Genomic DNA, 22017 nt, shown 5'->3' with positions numbered 1-22017 from the left:
TGTCCTCTACAATTTTATTAAGATTTCTTTCCTCATATTCTCTACTCCTCTTGCAAAAGTTAACATCCCATCTGCCAAACAGCGCACCATTTATGCATAACAACACTGAAGTTTCAAGGACACCCCGATCTTCTGAATACCTGTTTCCCATACCTCAACATTCAAAAATATTTTCTTTTTATCTTTATATTTTCTACCAAACATACTCTTTCATCTGCCTTCTTCTTAGTCACTCAACCTGCACATTTAGCCATTTTGTGTCCTTCACACTGCTTACTTTTCCATCTAACAATGTGCCATCAGTGAAAGCAGCATTCACAAGTTTATTTTCCTAATCTAAATCATCAATTTAGATTTTAGCTGGCCGAAGTCCAACGTTTATCCTTGCAGTATACTGTTATTTACAGCCTACCAGCTCAAAAATACTCCATTTATTGTTACTGCTTTACGTCCATTAATCTACAATCAATAATTAATTATGTTAAAGATATTATATAAATATGAGGTTTATTGCAGTTTGCTCCAGGATAGGTCAACTTTTTGGATCTTTGGGGAGAAGGACAATGAACATGGACAGGTCTCGAGACTATATAAATTCCTAAAAGATGTGAAATCTGATTTTATTTCTTACCATTTAACTCATTCTTTACTGGACGAGAACAAACTGCCTCTGTTGTCCCTGTTCTCTATGTACAGGTAAGAATCAAATGTTTCGAAAGTCAGAATCTTATATTTGGTTCAGATACATAAAATTTTCTGCCAAAATGCACCGATTTTCTCAAACTGGTCCATAGTCTAATTATTTTGAGCTGGTAATAAGTGTGTCAAAACCAGTCAGTCAATCATTAGTTTAGAGTATCCATATTCAAGGCAATATCAATTTAGTCCGACAGATGTTTAATACATTTTTACTGAAGGTTCTTACGTTCAAAGAATTCACATAAATTATTCTTTTTAAAAGATTGTCATACTGTCAATTTAAGAACAATACATCTTCAGTTCATCCAACAACTGATCAAAAAATCCCTTCCCTTTATTCTTCTTGAATTTGAAATATCCAGCAGTAACTGGAAGTTTTGGGGCAATTTGCTTTTCTAACTCGAGCACTTTCTTTTTCCACCTTAACTTGCCAAAGTTTATCATAAATTATAAACTGGGCTTCCATAATTTTCAGACTTCCCAACTGATTGACTCACACCAAGAATACCAAAGCAATAAACTCCGCTCCCAGGAGTGTTTTTAACAGTTCTGCAGTGAAATCAGCCCTAATTAATGCAAGCACTGTGTTAAACCATTATCATACAGATCAGAGACAATTGATGTGCCATACTGTTGTAGTTAAAAGCAAGAAGACTCTTGTGTAACAGTGGTAGAGGCCTGACCTCTGAGCCTGGATACCTGGTGTCAGGCCCCACCTGCTGCAGAAATGTGTAGTAACATCTCTGAACAAGTTAATCAGGGAATATCTTAACGTCAAATATCTTAAAGCACTTTCTCTTATCTACTTTGAGGAGATTTTTGTTTTCCTTTGGTTTTAGGTCATTATCCATGTTAATACCAAGAGATCATATATTTCTCCAAAGCAGAAACATTGTACAGGTGTATATAAAGAACATTAGAAAAAGAAATAACTTGTAACACAACCTTTTTCATCACAAGAGCTTTACCCAGGTGTTAATCACACATTTACCCAAAATCAGTAGAGTTAGGCTTTCCCTAACCTTGTTAAGTATTGGCTGTTTAAAATAATTAACTCTTCTCCTTTGCAAAGGTGTAATTTTCATGAATGGTAGAGATGTGCAGCAGCTACAGTGCTTTTACTGCAATGTAAGATGTTTGCACAAACAGAGCTAACTGAACACTGCATGTTGCATTTATCCTCAAGTCTGCCTCCTTAAGAAAGGAATACAGATTCAATTATTAAATCCATGCACAAATGTTTGCAAGATTCTGTACAGTACAAGTGCAGCACAACACTCACTATATAAATCTGTTTCATCCAAGATTTCTGATTTGATAATTTCTTCAATTACATCCTCTAGTGTGACGACACCTAGAACCTCGTAAAATGGATCCCCCTCGCCTTCATTGTTCACTCTCTGTACTATTGCCAGATGGGATTTACCTACAAAGAGTGGAAAGAAGAAATGAATTTGAATGTGAAGATAATTTTGATGTATGATAAAATTAAAGCACACACACTGGAAGAACTAAGTTTACTGCTTCGCACAGGCAGAAACCTGATCTTGCACAAATTCAACATCATTAATAATCATTGATTCAATTATCTTAAAAAATACAGGAGTCCTATGTGAACAAGGACAGAAGTCACCAAGAAATAAGCAGCTAGGTTAGATTTAGAAATATAATAATATTGCAAAAGATTTAGGTTAACATTAAACTATTTTTGATCTATTCCCACTGCAAAGGCATAATAAAATAAGATATGAACCACAGCAAATGCATACCTGCAGTCTAATTGTATCCATTTATAGAAATACAGAAATGTTTTTGCAAAAGATTCAGCTCAGTGCATTGATAGAATATAGGGGAGCAGACATATCCAGAACCGTTAATAGGTTAATAAGTGAGATAACAATATTCTCCAGCTCTTTTACTTAAATAATACTTCCAAGTGTCAGAGTACATACAATGATCCTGAGGAAAGTAGGGAAATAGCCAGTGAAGATTCTGGAAATTACATTTCAGACAGGCTCAAATAAGGACGATTATGCTCTGGAGGATTAGAGTATTGAAACTAACACTCAGTCATATTCAGACAGAGGTACCTTGGCAATTTACAGGTCAGTTCGTTTAACATGGGCAAGGGAACATTTTGGAACATTCAATTACAGATACAACTACTGCGACAAAATATTTAGATGGAAAAAATAATCTCAATACAGATTCAGAAAGTAATATATTAAGCTTGGCAAACCTTACACAAATTCATTAAGCATGTGTTTGATAATGGAAGCTGAAAAGAAATGAATGTGAAATAAGGGCTTTGACACGGTATTGTACAGGAGAGGAGCAGCAACACAGATCAAAACTAATAGAACAGTTTTAAAGAGATAGTAGGAACTGCCAATGCTGGAGAATCTGAGATAACACGGTGTGAAGCTGGATGAACACAGCAGGCCAAGGAGCATCAGAGGAGCAGGAAAGTTTGATGTTTCAGGTCGAAGAAGGGGGGGGTCTCGACCCGAAACGTCAAACTTTCCTGCTCCTCTGATGCTCTTTGGCCTGCTGTGTCCATCCGGCTTCACACCATGTTGGAACAGTTTTAAACACAGCTTCTTAGAGTAACTGGAAGCACAGGGCACAATGCTGTCTTGGTACCACTCCTGTTCAGGGTGCATATCAATAGTTTAAATTGTTGATGAAGAATATCTTGTTCAGATTTGCAAGTGATCCTAAATAACAAGAAACATAAGAAATTTGAGGATCGTAGGAGGTGAAGTAAAGCAGCAAGTAGAATTCAAGATTATACATAAGTTGGTGCACTTTTGTAAAAGGACATTTGTACATTGAATGAACGGGTTGAGGAATTTGTGTGACTTGGTGCGCATGGATTTGGAGATTTAAATTTCTAAGACATTAAGGGGATAAGAATATTGGGCTTAAATGGCAAAAAGTATACAAGATTAAAACAAAAATCAAGATTTAAGAGTCAAAGAGTACAGAAACAGACCTTTTGGTCCGACACGTCCATACTGATCAAGTTTCCCAAGCTAAAATTTGTTCCACTTTCCCGCATTTGGCCCATATCTCTCTAAACCTTTCCTTTTCATATACCCATCTAAATGTCTTTTAAATATTGTAAGTGTACCTGCATCTACCACTTGCGAACCACCCTCTGTGAAAATATTGCTCCTCAGGTCTCCTTTAAATCTCACTTTAAAAATATGTCCCCTAGTTTTGAACTTCCCTAACCTTGAGAAAGGGCCTTTCCTATTCACCTTATCACATATCTATTTATTTGCAATAATAAGACTGCTGATGGAGTTGTGCATGCAATTTTAGCCTCTACACTGTAGCAAAGATATTGAGACAATTGAGAGAATACTGTATATTTTCAAGAGATGATTCCTACTAAAATAAAAACCAAATACAAGAACAAGCTTGCAAATGTAGGATAATTTTCATTGTAGGTTAATGTTGATTTTAGAAATCTTCTTAAAATTAAGAAAAGCAGGAATAAAGTAGATGGATTTGCATGATTTCAATAACAGTTTAAACCGATATCACATATATAATGTAATAAAGCTTTCCATGGAACTTCACAGTGTGTTAGAAAACAAAGTATAAAACTATTACATTGAATATATAATATGACGTCAGGTCCTCAAAAGCTGACCAAAAAGAGGCGAATACGAGGAGGAAAGTGACAGTGTTTTGGGAAGCGAATTCCAGAGCAATTGAAGACATTTGGAGCAGCAATTAAAATTGTGGATGTGCACCAGGCCGAAGTTAGAACAGTGCTGGTATCTCAGTGGTTGTAGCACTGGAGGATATCACAGAGATTGTAGGGATGAGGTCATTGAAGGCTTTGAAAAGATGGTGACAATTTATAACTGGGCTGTTGACCCAAGTAATGTGCTGGGGGCCCTGATCCGAATCCTGCCACGTGGCAGGTGGAATTTGAATTCAAGAAACATTTGGAATTAAGAGTCTAATGATGACCATCGATGTCTTTTAGGGAAGAAATCTGCCATCCTTACTGGCTCTGACCTACATGTGACTCCAGACTCTTAAGTGTCCTCTGGGTAATTAGGAATGGGCAATGAATGCTGGCCTACCCAGTGACACACTCATTCTGTGAATGAATAATTTTTAAAAATCCTAGGGGTCAGCAAGCACAAGGGTGATGCAGGTGGACTTCAGGAGTAGCAGTTTTGTATGACTTCAAGCATGTAGTAGACCAGACAGAAGTACATTGTAATTTTCAATTCCAGGGACAACAGAGGCACGGTTTCAGCTGCAGATGAACCAATACAGTACACAATTGCAGCTTTGGTTAATGAATGTGAGATCAAAAGTTCATCAGTTCACCAAACATAAAGTTCTGAACAGACTCTTGGGTAGTTACAGGATGAAGCTGGCAGTAAAGACCAAAAGCATTGGCTTCAGACTTCCCAATATTTAAATCCAAGAAAAGCCTTCTTATGCAGAAAATGATGTCAATGAGGAGTCTGATAATTTAGCACTGGTGAGGAATCAAGAGAAGTGGCTGTCAAGTAGCGTCATCAAAGTAAGTGAAAGTTCATGCTGTGCTTACGGATGATATCAGGCTGGGAAACCTGTGGAAGAGAAATTAGAATGGGCTGACAACAGATTTCTTGAGGGAATTCCAGACGAAACGGTGCAAGAGCAGAAAGAGAAGCTACTGCAAGTCATTTTCTGGCCACAATTAGATATCCAAGAAGAGGGCCAGGTGCAGGTAATCTGGCCAAGCAGGATGACTGGTTTGCAGGAGGATGGCATAACATATTATGTCAATGACTACATACAGTACAAGATGGATGAGGAAGCGAAGTTCACTTTTGTCATAATCACATACCATTGCCACAAATGACATTCTAAGTGCTGATTTGGTACATAGTAGGGACATAAATTTGCTTAGAGAGATTTCTGGTAAGTGAAGTGTGTTAAATGACAGGGCCTAGATATAGAATTAAAATCCAAGAGATGCAGGGCAGAATGAAAGAGATACATCTTCATTTACACAAAAGGTGAAGGAGAGAATGTAGGAGTTAAACACATACCAGTACTACTGGATCTAAATGTCCATTTCTGTGCTGTATGCTTAAAGAGATTTTGGATTCAAAAATCACTGGGTGACTGAACCAAAACTATTTCATCCGAAAAATAGAATAAATTACCTGGATTAAACATCAGTTTATGGGTTAATTTAGACAGTTTACATGTTAGAAATATTGGTGCTGTTGATTGGTTCAATTCTTTCATTTAACAAACAAATAAATTACAAGTCAGCATTAATTACCACTTCAGCTTCAATTTCAACATTTACTTTCTTGGAAAATTGTACAATTAGAAACAAATTTATGAAAATTTCTGGTTAACTTCACGGTATATTCATTATTTACAAAGGATGGGACATTATTTTAGAAATCAGGTTTCCAATTACAGTCTATTTACATGAATGAATAGAATATTTTGAGATGCAAATTATCTAAATTTTAAAAATTTATCATTCAGTGTAGGAAATACAACAATTGGACAGTCACCCTATATCGTGACCACTTACAAATGTTTTTGCTATTGCATATTATTAATGGTCATTCTGGAATGCAACTTCAGCCCACCCGAATTCCTTTCGAAATAAAGGAGAGTGGAGTCAATTATAAATACCAGCCATGGCAACAGACAAATGCTGAAGGCATGTTAAGCTACCCATGTCGCTTATCAGAGGACGCAAACAGGACAAAAGAAAAGGAGTGTAACGGAAAATACAACAAAGGTACAACTGGTATAGCAACCATAGGTTTTCACAAAATGCATTTTTATCAGAATGACAAGCCCATGCCACAAGTATGCACTTTTTTGGGACATCCCAAAATATTTCACACAGGCAATAAGCTGAAGTACAATGAATGTTATTTAGAAATAATGGCAGTCAAGTTGCAAACAAATCCCCACTACGAACAAAATGATCTGTTAAATGGGCAGACTAGCTTCTGGTTATCTTCTCATCTGAAAATCACCACCTCCAATAATATAGCTTTCCCTAAGCATACCTTAGAAATAGCAGACCTGATTATTTAAGTAAGTTAGTCGTGCTATGATTGATGTCCTGGCAACATGAATTGGTTACAGCATGATTCCATTGGTGGTTGGAGGAGTACATGTCGACATCACATTATCGTTTTGCAGGCTTTATCCTGAGCATTCACAATCTTAGCGCCATGCTCACATCCTGGAGTGACAATGCCATTGAGATCACTAAACATGGTAAACTTGATTTCAAAACTTGTTCACTTAATTAAGTAAAGCAAAATATATATTTTCACATTGGATTTATTTGGGGTGGTATTTATACAAATGAGGAATTTAGGTGCTGGATTTCAAATTGAATATAAAGCAAACTAAATCAATCAAACACACCAGTTAAACATTTTTGTATTCTGCAGCCAAGACATAGCATCATCAATTTTTCAGATTAATACAAAACACATTAAGTTATATTTGGCAGTTCAAATCTTTACAATGCCGTATTATCAAGAGGAAAAACACAGTTCATATTTCCGTCTTAATTGGCATTTACACTTGGCTTCTTCACTAGCATTGTTGGGAGTAATATATACTCATTATACAGATGTCCAAGAGCATAGCTGTAATATTTGTTTCGAATGAGTAAAATCATAAGAAGCTATTTCCATGCTCTGAAACTAAGTAGCAATAAAGAAAATCATGGAATAGAAATATCTATTTAAGATCATATGTTACTTTTTCCTAATCAGAATCACTAACATTACATGTAGCTCAGCTTGGTTAACCCACAAATGACCATTATACAATACCACCTATAACCAGGAGTAGGTCACAGACGTGAAATCTGCAAACATGAAAAGGTTGCTTCAAACTATAAGGTGACATAACAAATTTTATTAAATACCTGGTGTTGATTGCAGGACTTGTGAAATGATATAGTAGCTATCAATGTCAAAAAGTCACTCAATAACAGATATTAGTTAAGCCAAAGTCTTGAATGTCAGTATTATAGATTTGTAGCAGAAGGAACACCAGCTGGCTTGCACACTTGAAATTACTAGACTTGTGCATTCTACGTATTCATGCAGAAATAGGCTGAATGAAAAATATATATTAATTCACACTCAGATAAAACTTAAACATGAAGCACATTATGAAGCAACCATAAACATTTCCAAAAATACTTTCACAGTCACATTCATTACAAGGTTTACTGCTGTTAGAAGCCAATGCTCACTTTTATTCGTCATTACTCTGTTAATTTCAAAGCTATCATGAATGAGAAAAATGGATTTAAGGAATAGATTAGATTCCCTACAGTGTGGAAACAGGCCCTTCGGCTTAACAAGTCCACACCGCCCCTTGCAGCATCCCACCTAGACCCATCCCCCTATAACCCACACACACCCCTCAACACTACGGGCAATTTAGCATGGCCAATCCACCTAGTCAGCACATCTTTGGACTGTGGGAGGAAACCGGAGCACCCGGAGGAAACCCACGCAGACACGGGGAGAATGTGCAAACTCCACACAGACAGTTACCTAAGGCTGGAATCGAACCCGGGTACTTGGTGCTGTGAGGCTGCAATACTGTATGAGGGTTTTATAACTGGACTGAAATATGACAATTGAACAACATGTGACAATAAAGATACAGATAAATCTATATATTTCCTTTAAGATGTAGGATTGTGGCAAATTATCAGAATGCAAGCTTTTAAAAGTCAAACTGGGCCATTTTATTGCAAGATTCTAGTAATATGGTGGCAGGCTAAGTCTCTCCATTCGGAGCTGCACTCTGCTCGCCAGTTTTCTTTATCTTTCTTTGCCCTTCCGTTTTTCCCCTCCCTTCTTCTCTCTCTTTCTGTAGTAATTCTATCTGCCTCTTTTAAATACCCCCCTAAGGAGTCGGGAAAGGTCTAGATCGCAAACAGGAACCAGGGGGCAAGAGCTGAACACGCAGGATGTGTCCGGCAGTGACAGCAGATCAAGCATGGGCTGGTGAGGCAGCCCAGAGCAGGATGCTGGTGGAGGTGCGGCAAGAGCCGGAAAGCCAGGAGCGGGACTACGACAGTGGAAAGCAAAGTTGGACTCTCTAACGTTATCTTTCTTTTATCTTATTCTAAGTTAATGCGAATGGCACCGTGTATGTATGGCGAAGGGACATACTTTTCACTGTATTTTCACATTGAATCATTTATTGTCATGTATATTCAGATTCAATAATGAAGCTTAACAATTAGATACAACACACAAGATACCTCAGCGTCATGGAACAACGTTGGATTTGTCTACCTTCTAAAGTACACTTTTTATCCCAATGCCTTTGGAATCCAACTGACAACCCAAACAATGCAACTTTTATTACATAGCTGAATTCTCACAATTACAAATAATGGGTTGAGTGAAAAAAGTTGCCTTTTTTAAAATCACATTCCTTCATATCAGGCAAAACAACCTCAATATTTGTTTTTCATGAGAACACAGATGCACAACTAAGACATGTACATTTTCAGTCTGATCACTGAGCCAATATAAAAACAAGAACACAGTCAGTAGACTATATTTCTCGCTCAGTGCTGACTCAACCTTATGACAAATACACAGCTCTTCCTGCAGGCTTAATCCTGCCTGCAAATGTATCTACAAAGCTGAATAAAGTGCCGTTTTATCAGTTACCTCTCATTGACTAGACTTTAGACCAAGCCACATCCAACAACCTGTTTGGATAACTCTGCTCACAAATTGATGGCGCTGACAAAGACTTTCACAGCATCAAAGAATCCACAATCTTCTAAAACGATAAATAAAATTCCAAATAAAACAACATCCAACATTTTCAATAAAAAGTCACTGTTTCCCCAATGTGTTTAAAAACTATTTCACTTCTGAATTCAAATTATAACATGCGGGCATGCTAGCTGGGCTAGCAATTATTGCCCATCCATAACTGCACAAAGTGCAGAGTTAATCAGACTGCTGTAGTTTGCAGTCACATGTAGGTGAAACCAGGTAAATACTGCAGATTTCCTCCCCAAGTGGACCTCAGTGAACATGGCAGGCTTCTCTACGACAATCAATAAATTTACATGATCACCAGCAAGCCAGGTTTTTATAAAAACCAAAAGAACTGTGGATGCTGTAAATCAGGAACAAAAACAAAGTTGCTGGAAAAGCTCAGCAGGTCTGGCAAATCTGTGGAGGAGAAAACAGCATTAACATTTCAGATCCGGTGATCCTTCCTCGGAACAGAATTCCATTCTGAAGAAGGGTCACCGGACGCAAAACGTTAACTCTGCTTTCTCCTTCACAGATTCTGCCAGACCTGCTGAGCTTTTCCAACAACTTTTATTTTGAGCCAGTTTTTTTTTGCCTGATTTGTACTGAAATCACATTTTACCATTAGCCGTTCAAACCTATGGCCCAAATGGGGTTCGGTGTTAATAGTCCAATGACATTAAATCTACCCACCCCGTCAATAACTAACAGGTTCTTCCTTGGGCCATAGTCTGTGTATCAAGTTTTGTTTAAATCAAAACATATAGGGAGAGAATGAATAGACTTGGGCTACTCCCCTGGAACGTCGGAGGCTGAAGATGGTCTTATAAAGTTTATAAAATCATGAGGGGCTTGGATAGGGCGAATAGCCATGATCTTTTTCCTAGGGTAGAGTCATCCAAACCTAGGGGCATGGGTAAGAGGGGAAAGGTTTAAAAGGGATCTGAGGGGCAACTTTTTAATGCAGAGGGTGTTGCATGTATGGAACAAGTTGCCAGAGGAATTGGAGGCAAGTGCAATTACAACATTTAAAAGGCTTTTGGATGGGTACATGAATAGGAAGTGTTCAGAGAGATACGGGCCAAATGCTGGAAAATGGAACTAGATCAGTTTAGAACATTTGATCGGCGCTGACGAGTTGGACCAAAGGGTCTGTTCCCATGCTGTATAACTCTATGACTCTATTAGTTTTTGCTATATATAGTTTACAAACAGACTTAAAACACTGGCAAAACATTACCCCTGTCCACCTTCAGTTGCAGACGTTGTTTTATTTGGAATTTTATTTATTGTTTTAGAAGATTGTGGATTCTTTGATGCTGTGAAAGTTTAGGTAATAATTTTAGACATATCTTAATTCTGGCAAAACTGCACTTTATGGTAATGAGTAGATCCCCGTAGTCCTCCTTCAATACACATTTTTTTAATACTGGCAGAACAGGATTTTTCACGGATAACAGTGTGGAGCTGGGGGAACACAGCAGGCCAGACAGCACCAGAGGAACAGGCAAGTTGACATTTCAGGTCAGAACCGTTCTTCAGAAATAGGGGAGAGGGAAGGGAGCTCCGAAATAAATAGAGAGGAGGAGTGGGCCTGGGGAAGGTAGGTGGGATGGTGATAAGTGAGTGCAGGTAGGGAGTGTGGGGATTGGGTCAGTGAAACAGGAGGAGCAGATAGGTGGGAGAGAAGATGGACAGGTTGTGTCAGGTCAAGGAGGCGGGGATGAGAGGGAGGGTTGGTCATGGGATGAGGCCTTGGGTGGGGAGATTTTGAAACTGGTAAAGTCCACATTTAGGCCATTGGGCTGCAGGCTCCCAAGGCAAAGTATGAAGTGCTGTTCCTCCAATTTCCAAGTGGTGTCATTTTGACACTGGAGGCGGCCCAGGATGGACATGTCATCCAGGGAATGGGAGTTGAAATGGTTTGCGACGGGAAGGTGGTGTTGTTTGCTGCAGACAGAGCACGGGTGCTCTACAAAGCGGTCTCCAAGCCTCCGCTGGGTCTCACCGACGTAGAGGAGGTCACATCAGGAGCAGCAGATACAATTGACCACACTGACAGATATGCAGCTGAACCTGTGTCTGATGTGAAAGGTTTGTTTGATACTTTGGTTGTTGGTGGTGTTGGGGCAGAAAGAGGTGTAGGGGCAGGTGTAGCACTTCCCGCGGGTCGCAGGGTAAGGTGCCGGGGGTGTTGGGGCTAGTGGGGAATGTGGAGCAGATGAAGGAGCCGTGGAGACAGCGGTCTCTATGAAGAGCAGATAGGGGCTGGAAGGGAAATACATCTTTGGTTGTGGGATTGGATTGCAGGTGGTGGAAGTGGAGGAAAATGATGCTTTGGATATGGAGATTAGTGGGCGGTGATGTGAGGACCGGGGGGGATTCCGTTTTTGTTGAGGTGAGGGGATGTGAGGGCAGAGGTGCTGGAAATGCAAGAGATGCAGTTAAGAGCATTTTCAACCACCATAGGCAGGTGGTGGAGGAAGAGTTGCGTTCCTTGAAATTAGAGGACATCCGGGATGTTCGGGACTGAATCGTCCCCCCTTGGGAACATTCACAGCAGTGGCGGAGGAATTGGGAGTAGGAGATCACATTCTTGCAGGAAGGTTGGTGAGAGGAGGTATCATCTAGGTAGTTGAAGACTGGAAGCATGATGGATAATTTCTGATATTCTGAATGATTGGTAACAAGCTTCTCACAGTTATCAAGGCCAACGTAACTAAGCTGTAGGGCAGCTTCAGAGTATCTTAGAATTGTTTTCATCGGTGTTCCCTGAAATGTTGGCCACTTGACAGTTGAGAAAACAGGATGGTTGGGGCAACTGTCTAAATGGTCAAAAACAGTCCATCAAACTTGATTTTACAAGGGTTTTACCCAAATGTTGTAGATCAGTTTTATAGATGTTAATGTTTGTTCAACAGCCTTCCGATTTGATCGGAAAAATATATTGGAGCCACTGGTGATGGATTTTCTCTCGCACTTTGTTGTCCCAAATTCACAGTTCAGGTCTCACTACAGTGCAGGAATATGGTGACAATTACTTAGTACACCTTGAACTTTTGTTGACATGGAAACCTTTGGAGCAAAATATTCACTGCTATAGTTTGTCAAAGGCTGAATTAGCATATTGGATTCAATGCAGCATCTTTTAGTCAATGGTGGTCTTTGGAAACAGGTGACTGCCACGGTACAGAAAATGATGAACATTATTCATTGGCGTTTACAAAGATTAGGAATGATCTTATTGAAATATACAAAGTTCTAAGGGGGTTTGACAGGTTAGATGTGAGATGATGTTTCCACTAATGGGTGAGTCTTGAAATCGGGAAACAGTTGCAGAATAATGGAACCAGAGATAATGGGAACTGCAGATGCTGGAGATTCCAAGATAATAAAATGTGAGGCTGGATGAACACAGCAGGCCAAGCAGCATCTCAGGAGCACAAAAGCTGACGTTTCGGGCCTAGACTGATGAAGGGTCTAGGCCCGAAACGTCAGCTTTTGTGCTCCTGAGATGCTGCTTGGCCTGCTGTGTTCATCCAGCCTCACATTTTATTATCGCAGAATAATGGAACGTTCTTTTAAAACTTAAATATGAAGGATTTTCTTCTCTCAGAGGTTAGTGAATGGTTTAGAATTCTCTACTCCAGACAGTTATGAAGGCAAAATCACTGGGAAATATTTACAGAGGAGGTAGATAGATTTTTATGATGGATGTAAGGAGCTGGCATGAATAAGGAGTTGAGGTCTGGGCAGATCAGCCACGATCTTATTAACAATGGAGCAGGTTTGAGGTGTTGAATTGGCCACTCCTGCTCCTATTTCTCATGTTATTTCTTATTTTCCAGAGTCACATTTCCAAAATACATGGAAGGCGGAATGTTTGGCTGACCGGATGGGGGATATTTTGGTTTCTTTTATCAACACTCAACATAGGCTATTGTTTTGTACACCGAATTGAGAGATTAAGAATGAGGTACAAATAAAGGCAATGATATTCCAATAGTTCGCAAAATTTAAATCGTATGGTGATTCTGAAAAACATTAGATCAGACTCAAATGTTAACTTTATTTCTCTCTCTCCACAGCTGCTGCCAGGCCTATTAAGTTTTTTGAGCACTTTCTGTATTGGGATCAGTTTAGCTTTGGCACAGAGACCCAAGTTTAAAGGCTTTTCCATTCAGATATTTAATTGTTGATCTTCAAGGAGATGAATATCAACTGTTAGGTTAATTATAAGTGTATGAGTCATTGAAGAACATGTTTAAATTTTGGAGGTGCCGGTTTTAGATCACCCCCTTAAAGGTAGTGGCAGTTGTATCATTCTGACACAATTGTTTGGTGAGTAGTAACACAAGTAGAGATGTTACAAATGACCGAGGCAGTTACCTGGGAGGAAGACAGAAGTAAAGTGGATAGGTAAACACAGGTACTGAGACTCATTTTTCTGGAACATTAGTCCAATATTTCAAAGGTGATAAATATTTTCATTTAATACAAATGCTTTTTATAATTCAGTACAGGAATTTCTAAACATTTAAAACTTATGGAGAAGTGTGTTCTAAGGGAGCATAATCTTGAAACATTTCCTTGCATTCCATCAAACCTTCTCTTAAACATTAGCATGTTTGAAATGGTTTCTCCTTAAGTCCTCTCAATCAAGGTACAGTGAGAAAATATTTCCTCTATTTGACACGTAACAAAATGCTTAATTCTTTACAATCAAATATGCAATGTTATTACTTAGAGAGAAAACAAAAATATTCCCCATAGCTAATAGTAACTGAGATTGGAAGATACTGGGAAGCATGATTGTTTTATTTTTTATAGAAATTATTACTGAAAATGTGTTCAAGTAAAGATATCCTCAAAACTGCATTTATAATGACGCTCAACCTCCACAATATACTATGTTACCTTGTGGTTTCCCAAGTGCATAGCTGTTAAAATTCTGTTGTCAAAGTTTAACATTTTAAATTAGTTCAACAGGTCCAAATTTGTGACCAAATTTATTCAATAAGTACAATTAAGTAGTCATAAAAAGAATTAACATCTGGTTTCCCAGGGATATAATTGGCATTTTAAAATTCCTGCAGATGTTATGTGACTGAAGTTAAATAAATCTTTCCCATTCACAGCTTGTGATCATTTAGAATGAATTTTCCAAAGCAACTTTAAAACCACAGAGGCTAATATTAGAGTTCAAATGAACTTTCCATTACAGCGATATTCTCACCAAAGCAACTACTGCTTAATCTGATAATTTTAGAGCAAGTCATTTGAATACAGATGGGGCATAGTTTAAATACCAGCCAGTCTGCACCGACAGATCTATTGAGACTAGTTAGACATCCACCAAATTTAGTTAGCTTTATAAGCAAAATGGTCATTTTCCCATAATTTATATACTCAACATACATTTCTTGATGTTTAAGGAATGTCTAAACAAAACAGTAGACAACTATAAATACAGCCTAAAGTTTCCATTCGTCTTACACAGACTCCTTCCAAATGTAGTCTTCTACATTAGCAGTTTTAACATTTTTAAATATCTGCCAATATTCCCACAGACGCTATTGAGCATCCTTTCCTGGCTTCCATATAAAGTCTTCTGGCAACCATTGTCAGTAGCACTGGGAAACCTGGTGTTATTTGCACTAGCAAATAACATTTCAGACTCAAGTCCAAAGGCTTAAATCCAATCCACATTAAGAAAATTTCAAATCTCAAGTACATCAGTGTGTTTTTTAGAAAAATGTAATCACAATTCCAACATTTTTAACAAGAAATTCATACCCCTCTGCAAATGAATTTTGATGCGAGAAATACTTTTGGAATTTTTTTTAAAGTGAGGACTCAAAGTTAGAACTCTCAATATAAATTGATGAGGATAACTATGCTTTTACAGCAGCACAAAAATTAGTAAATTAGTCACAGAAACAATTTAAATGCTCTGGGACCATATTTTGTCACAATAACAATGCTGCTACTAACTTTGGGAACCTACAGTGTTACAGCAATATTAGAGGCAGATCACTGCATAAAGTACCAAAGTTTGTCAAATTAACCTGTTCACAAATTACTAAACCAAGACAAAAAGGACATGGACTTTTGAAAAAAAAATCAAGGACTAAGAGGTGGTATGTGTATCTTGGCACTTAACTGCTGGTCTCAACAAAGCAGTAATTCCAATAACATTCACAGCACCAGGGACCCGGGTTCAATTCCAGCCTCGGGTGACTGTCTGTATGGAGTTTGCACATTCTTCTCGTGTCCGTGTAGGTTTCCTCTGGGTGTTCCGGTTTCCCTCCACAGTCCAAAGCTCTGCAGGTTCGGTGGACTGACTGAGCTAAATTGCCCATAGTGTCCAGGGGTGTCTAGTTAGGTGGATTAGCCATGGGAAATGAAGGATTCTGTAGGGATTCTATAAAGTAGTGAGTGAAGGCTGCAAACTGGACAGGTAAAAAAAGCAGTCTTTCGTAGTATCACTCATTCTGTTCCAGTGTTCTGGGTTCAAATCTGATATGATTTAATATGCCAGAGCAGGTATTAAAAAATATGGAATCAACAGATATTGCATTACTGACAGAGAATTCAGCAGATCTGATAATCTCATTTTACACCCCCTAACATAGGAGTTAAAATTTGGAGTGGGGCAATTGATTTATTAAAATTTTAAAATTCTGCACCCATCCACCGAGAACACACCCACTTCCGGTTTTAATGGATGTCATGGAAAGGCAGGTAACAAACATTCAACAGGTGGGTCGGTCATGGAGATTTGAACGAATTATAATGAAAAACATTTTCAGTTTCAGTACTCTGGGCGCACTAATGTCTGCTTAGATAAAAGGTACATTAAGACATTTCTAAGAGCTTCTAAGCTCTATACAGTTTACTTCAAAAGAATACAAGGTTATTTAGGATAATAAAGTGTGAAGCTGGATGAACACAGCAGGCCAAGCAGCATCTCAGGAGCACAAAAGCTGATGTTTCGGGCCTAGACCCTTCATCAGAGGTCTAGGCCCGAAATGTCAGCTTTTGTGCTCCCGAGATGCTGCTTGGCCTGCTGTGTTCATCCAGCTTCACACTTTATTATCTTGGATTCTCCAGCATCTGCAGTTCCCATTATCACTGATACAAGGTTATTTAGACTATGTTTTAGCCTTTGTAAGTGCAACAGACGTAAATGAGTCTTTGGCATTTTTTGCAGTATTTAAGCTTAGCAACTCTATTTTGATGGAGGTAATAGAGGGTTCACAACTTTGCAATCAAGCTGGGGCAGGGAAACGGTTGGTTAGCATAGTTCGCTGCATGGCTTGTTTGTGACACAGAGTGATGCCAATAGCACACATTCAATTCCCACACCACCTGAGGTCATGAAGGACTCTCGTTCTCAGCTTCACCACTTGTCTCGGGTGTGGTAACCCTCAGGTTAAGTAACCACCAGCTGCTTCTCTCTCATGAGACAGCAGTCCTATGTTCCGATATAACTATGGCAACTTTACCTGCACAAGCTAAATAATTTTTATCTTTCTTTTCCACGCATTCCTATTTTCTCTTTTCCTAATCTCATCCATTAATGGAAGTACCTGGTAAGCTAACAACTCTAAAAAGTTTAAGATAACAAAATGTGGAGCTGGATGAACACAGCAGGCCAAGCAGCATCTCAGGAGCACAAAAGCTGACGTTTTGGGCCTAGACCCTTCATCCACACTTTGTTATCTTGGATTCTACAGCATCTGCAGTTCCCATTATCACTGATACAATTTCAACTCTAAAAAGTTTAACCAGATTCACTTTGAAGCCAACTCTTAGTGCAATATAAGATATGCTAAATGTTTTGAAACAAACATCCTGGCTTAATTAAGACCGTGCAGAATCCAAATAATTATCTGGAAGTTGAAACACTGGGCCAATTATTTATCATATATCTAAACAAGTCACACAGTGTGTTAGTGTTTAGATTAAATAGCTGGGTTCCCCACAAATAAAAATATAATAAACAGTAGCATAAGTATCTCAAATAGCATTGAGTCTTCTTTGCCATTCAATAAGGTTTTGATTGATCTGATCTTGTCCTCAAATCCACACTCCTGCCTGTCCCCATAACTCTGGCGGCCAGTGGTGCAAAACTGTTAATATCCACGATAACCTTCAACACTGGAGTCCCCCAAGGAGATGTCCTCAGACCCCTACTGTCCTCCCTGTACACCCACGAGTGTGTAACCAAATTCCAACTGAACGTCATCTACACGTTTGCTGAGGACACCACCATAGTAGGATAGATATTAAAAACAACGATGAGTCAGAATACAGAAAGGAGTTACAGGGTTTGCTTGGTGTTGTGATGCAATTGTAACAGCCTCTCTCTCAACATTGGTAGAACTAAAGAACTGATCATTGACTTCAGGAAGAAAGAAGGAGGATGCACCCCCATCTACATCAAAGGGGCAGAGATTGAGAGCCTCAACTTCCTAGGAGTGACGGTAACCAACAACCTGTCCTGGACTTCTGACATAGATGCGGCAGTCAAGAAGGCACAACAGCACCTCTTCTTCTTCAGGCAGCTTAGGAAATTAGGCATGTCCATAAGGATCCTCACCAACTTTTGCAGATGCACCACAGAAAGCATGCTGTCTGGGCGCGTAACAGTCTGGTATGGCAACTGCTCTGTCAGGGACTGTGAGAAACTACAGAAGGTGGGGTGTACAGCCCAGACCGTCATGGAAACTGACCTTCCATCCATGGACTCCATTTACACTTCTCACTGCTGCAGAAAGGCTGCGACATCAAAGACTCCTCCCATCCCAGTAATGCTCTCCTCCAACCAATTCCATCAGGCAGAAGACACAGAAGCTTGAACACACACAGGTTCAAGAACAGCTTCTTCCATGCCATTATTAGACTGATGAATGGGTCTAACTTAAAACAATGTTGACCTCGCATACCTCCTGCCTCAACCTGTTTAAGCACCCTATTGTCTACTTTATCCTTGCTTACTATGATCTGCCTGTACTGCTCATAAACAAAGCTTTTCATTATACTTAGGTCAACAGGTCAAACCAAATATCATCCACTTAAACCACTACTTATTAACAATATATTAAATTAAGCTGGGATGTTATTTACAAGTGAAGTCAGTTTTTAAACTTTGGTGTACCGTGTCAGAAATGAAGAAAATTTTCATTTTTAAATATGTGAACATTGTCCATCTTTTCTACCTCATTGTCAGAAAACACCTATTCGCAGCAAAATATCTTGGGGAACTGCACTTCAAGAGGAGGTTAGGATTGTGCAGTTTCCTAATAATGTAGAAACTACAGTACAAGTGAAAACATGAAACAGAGACTGCGCTTCTCTTTTTGACAATGCAATATAAAGACAACATTTTGGTTGAAATGGAGGATCTAAATAATTCAAACCAAAAAACAAGTCTTGGACACTTAGTACATTTGTAAACATGTTCCCAAATCAATACCCCTGATAACAAATGTTGTAAAGAAACCACAATCTCCCCACGAAGAACAGATTAGAAAAAACACAAAACGGTCTTCCAGCTAACCCAATTTGCCAGAGGAAGATCAATTCAGCTGCAATGCCTTCACAAAATATGCAGTGGAACACAACGTGAAATGAAAATGACCAAAATGACTTCCTGGCAACAGGCTGCTCTTTCAATAGAGATATATGACCGATGGTGAATTTAACATGCTATTATGTGGAGTTCATGGAATTGCCTATATTGAAAACATCTGATCAAAACAGTTTTCTACTTCCTGCAAGTTTAATTTGTCACAAAGAAAAGTTCAAGAAATTCTTGCCTTTTGATTTCAGAAGCAAAGATGCTGTGCTGCAATTACATGGAGCCTTGGTGAATCCTCACATGGAATTTTGGACACCTAATTTGAGGGAGGGTAGAGGAAATACAGGGCATGCAATCAAGGTTCAACAGATTAATCCTTGGGACGGTGGGCTTCTTTAATGAGGAGACAGTAGGACATACAGAGCTTCAAAGCATGAGGGGCAGCCTCAGTGGAATGTAACAACATTTTTACAGGGTGACACAGGGTAGATGTGAATAAAATATTTGCTCCAGCTCAGAGTCTAAAATCAGAGATGTAATCTGAAGCACAATCATTGCACACATTCAAGGCAGAAATCAATGGATTTCTGGACATGAATGATATCAAAGGATATAGAGGTAGAGTAGGAGACTGACACTGAAGTATGTGATGTGTTATGATCTAATCGAATGGCAGAGCAGGCTCGACATGCCAAATAGCTTACTCTTGATCCTACACTCCTCTGTAAACAAAATCCTTTCAAATTACTTCATAGTAACAATTATATCAACATTGCCTTTGGTTACTGGACTCAAATTTCAATGAAGCTATTCAAAATACAATTCCTGCCCTTAAAACATAGATTACTTAAAAGGTATTACAAGTATCAGAGCAGCAATTACGAGTAAAATCTGAAACAAAATATGTTGTATTTCCACAGCACCAGCCAGCATTCAAAATTACTAAATTTTTCTTCAAGTGGGGATCTCACATGTAAACCAGAAGGTCTCCTGCCATTTTCTTAACTTAGATATTTGCAAGAACACTAATGCTAATTATAATACAACAAGCCCAACAAGAATTTGTACAGATCAAACATCAAAGTTCATACCTTCTTTCTGATTTTTGGTGCCATTGTTTGCATGATCTGATGGAGTGACTGAATACTTAAACAATCACCAGCTGATCAAAGATTGTTGTATTCATTTGTGAAGGATTGATACCTAGCTCATTTAGTTGAGTCTTTTGAGGTCGCTGGGATGATGGATGTGACTACATGGAAATTTAGAATGCATCTGATAAGGTTTCACACAAGCTATTAACAAAAATGAAATCATACAGAAATGCAAGCAACCTTATGGTATTTTATTCATTAGTTGGAAGGCAGGAGACGGTAGGGATAAACAGAACGTTTTTTGATGACATATGACAAGCAGATCTGTGTTTGTACATCAACTTTTCACATATATATTGATGCATTAGGAAATGATAGCTGTACACACAAGATTTCTGGCGACGATAGAAGCATAGGAGGAGTGGAGAACAATAAAGGAATGTCAACTGAGTGAGCGAGCAAAACTACAGCAGCTGAAGAACAATTTGGGAAATTGAGGTCAACCACTTTCTATCCATAAATCATCAAGTAGAATATAAAAGCTGTAGAAAATCAAGATATTTCATTTAAATAAAGTTAATAAATCACAAAGCGAGAACAAAAGTGAAAAGGAGGAAGTGATGCCTGTATGGAGTCTTGGTTACATCCTATATGAACCCTGCAGTAACTTAGGGCTGCATCTCAGGAAGGATTAATTTACTTTGGTCTGAATACAGCACAGAATTATCTGAATGATAATGGGCTTAACTGTTTATTAGGTAGACAAACAGAAGGCTGGACGAACACAGGAAACAAGGCAGCATCTGGAGGAAAGCTGAAGTCAATGTTTCAGGTATTACCCTTCTTCAGTACTTCTCCTTTCCTCCAGATGCTGAATGGCTTGCTGTGTTCCTCCACCTCTGTCTGTCTATCTTAGATTCCAGCATCTGCAGTTTTCTTTTTATCTTTAACAGTTTGTTAGATGAGAGTTTATGTAAATCTGTTTTTAATTCCCTTGAGTTTACCAGGTTGAAGTTATTTGATACGTATAAAATGCTTACCTTGCCATTGACAACTACATTGCATGAATAAATTAAAAATTGACAAATGCGTATTGATGGAGGAATTCAGAACAAGAGGGCACAATTTAAAAATGGGAGTTAAGTCAGGAGATAAATCAGAAAGCATCTACCATGCCCCAATATGAAGTGCTGTACCAATTTGAACTCTTTCCACAAAGTACTGCAGATCATAAGACACAGTAATAACTAGGCCATTCGGCCCACCAAGTCTGTTCCATCATTCAACGAGAGCATGGCTGATCTGATGCTGGTCTCCACTCCATTTCCTTCCATCCCCTATAACCTTTATCTGTCTTTATCAATTGAAAATCTAACTCAATCTCAAATAAATTTTATGTTCCAGATATAAAGATCTAAGAAAGAGAATTCCAGAAATTACCTATTTATATTCATTAATCTTAAATGGTAAGTTCTTTACATTTAAATTCTGTCTCCTAGTTCTACAATACTCAACAAGGGGAACAGTCCTCTCAGCATAAACCACCTCATGATCTTATCTGCTCTCATGTTTCTAAACTGCAACAGAAATAGGCCCCATCTAAGCTTTCCTCATAAGGGCAGCCACTCCTAAGGAAAGCCGCTTATTCAAAAAGTCAGCCAAGCAAACCTTTTCTGAGCTGCTTCTAAACCAGTTACATAATTTCTTAAGTAAGGTGACCATAATTGTGCACATTACTCCAGATGCAGACCAATTAAGGCCCCATACAACTGTCATAACACTTCTCTAACTAAACATACAAACTCCTTTTGCAATAAAATGC

The 22017-nt window shown here is 38.7% G+C and overlaps 1 protein-coding gene across 4 annotated transcripts in view; it reads right to left on the bottom strand.

Moving 5' to 3' along the window:
- The window catches only part of LOC125462011 (metal transporter CNNM2-like), a 202860-nt gene that overhangs the window by 69464 nt on the left and 111379 nt on the right, over positions 1-22017 (bottom strand). For all 4 annotated transcript variants that reach the window (XM_048551476.2, XM_048551477.2, XM_059652974.1 and 1 more), the window contains exon 2: positions 1982-2125. In XM_048551476.2, coding sequence (XP_048407433.1) covers positions 1982-2125 — 144 coding nt within the window. The remainder of the gene's footprint in view (positions 1-1981; positions 2126-22017) is intronic.

The sequence above is a fragment of the Stegostoma tigrinum genome, chromosome 20 (assembly GCF_030684315.1).
Source record: "Stegostoma tigrinum isolate sSteTig4 chromosome 20, sSteTig4.hap1, whole genome shotgun sequence".
NCBI lineage: Eukaryota > Metazoa > Chordata > Chondrichthyes > Orectolobiformes > Stegostomatidae > Stegostoma > Stegostoma tigrinum.
The sequence above is the reverse complement of the archived record's forward strand: the minus strand, read 5'-3'. Positions and strand labels throughout refer to the sequence as shown.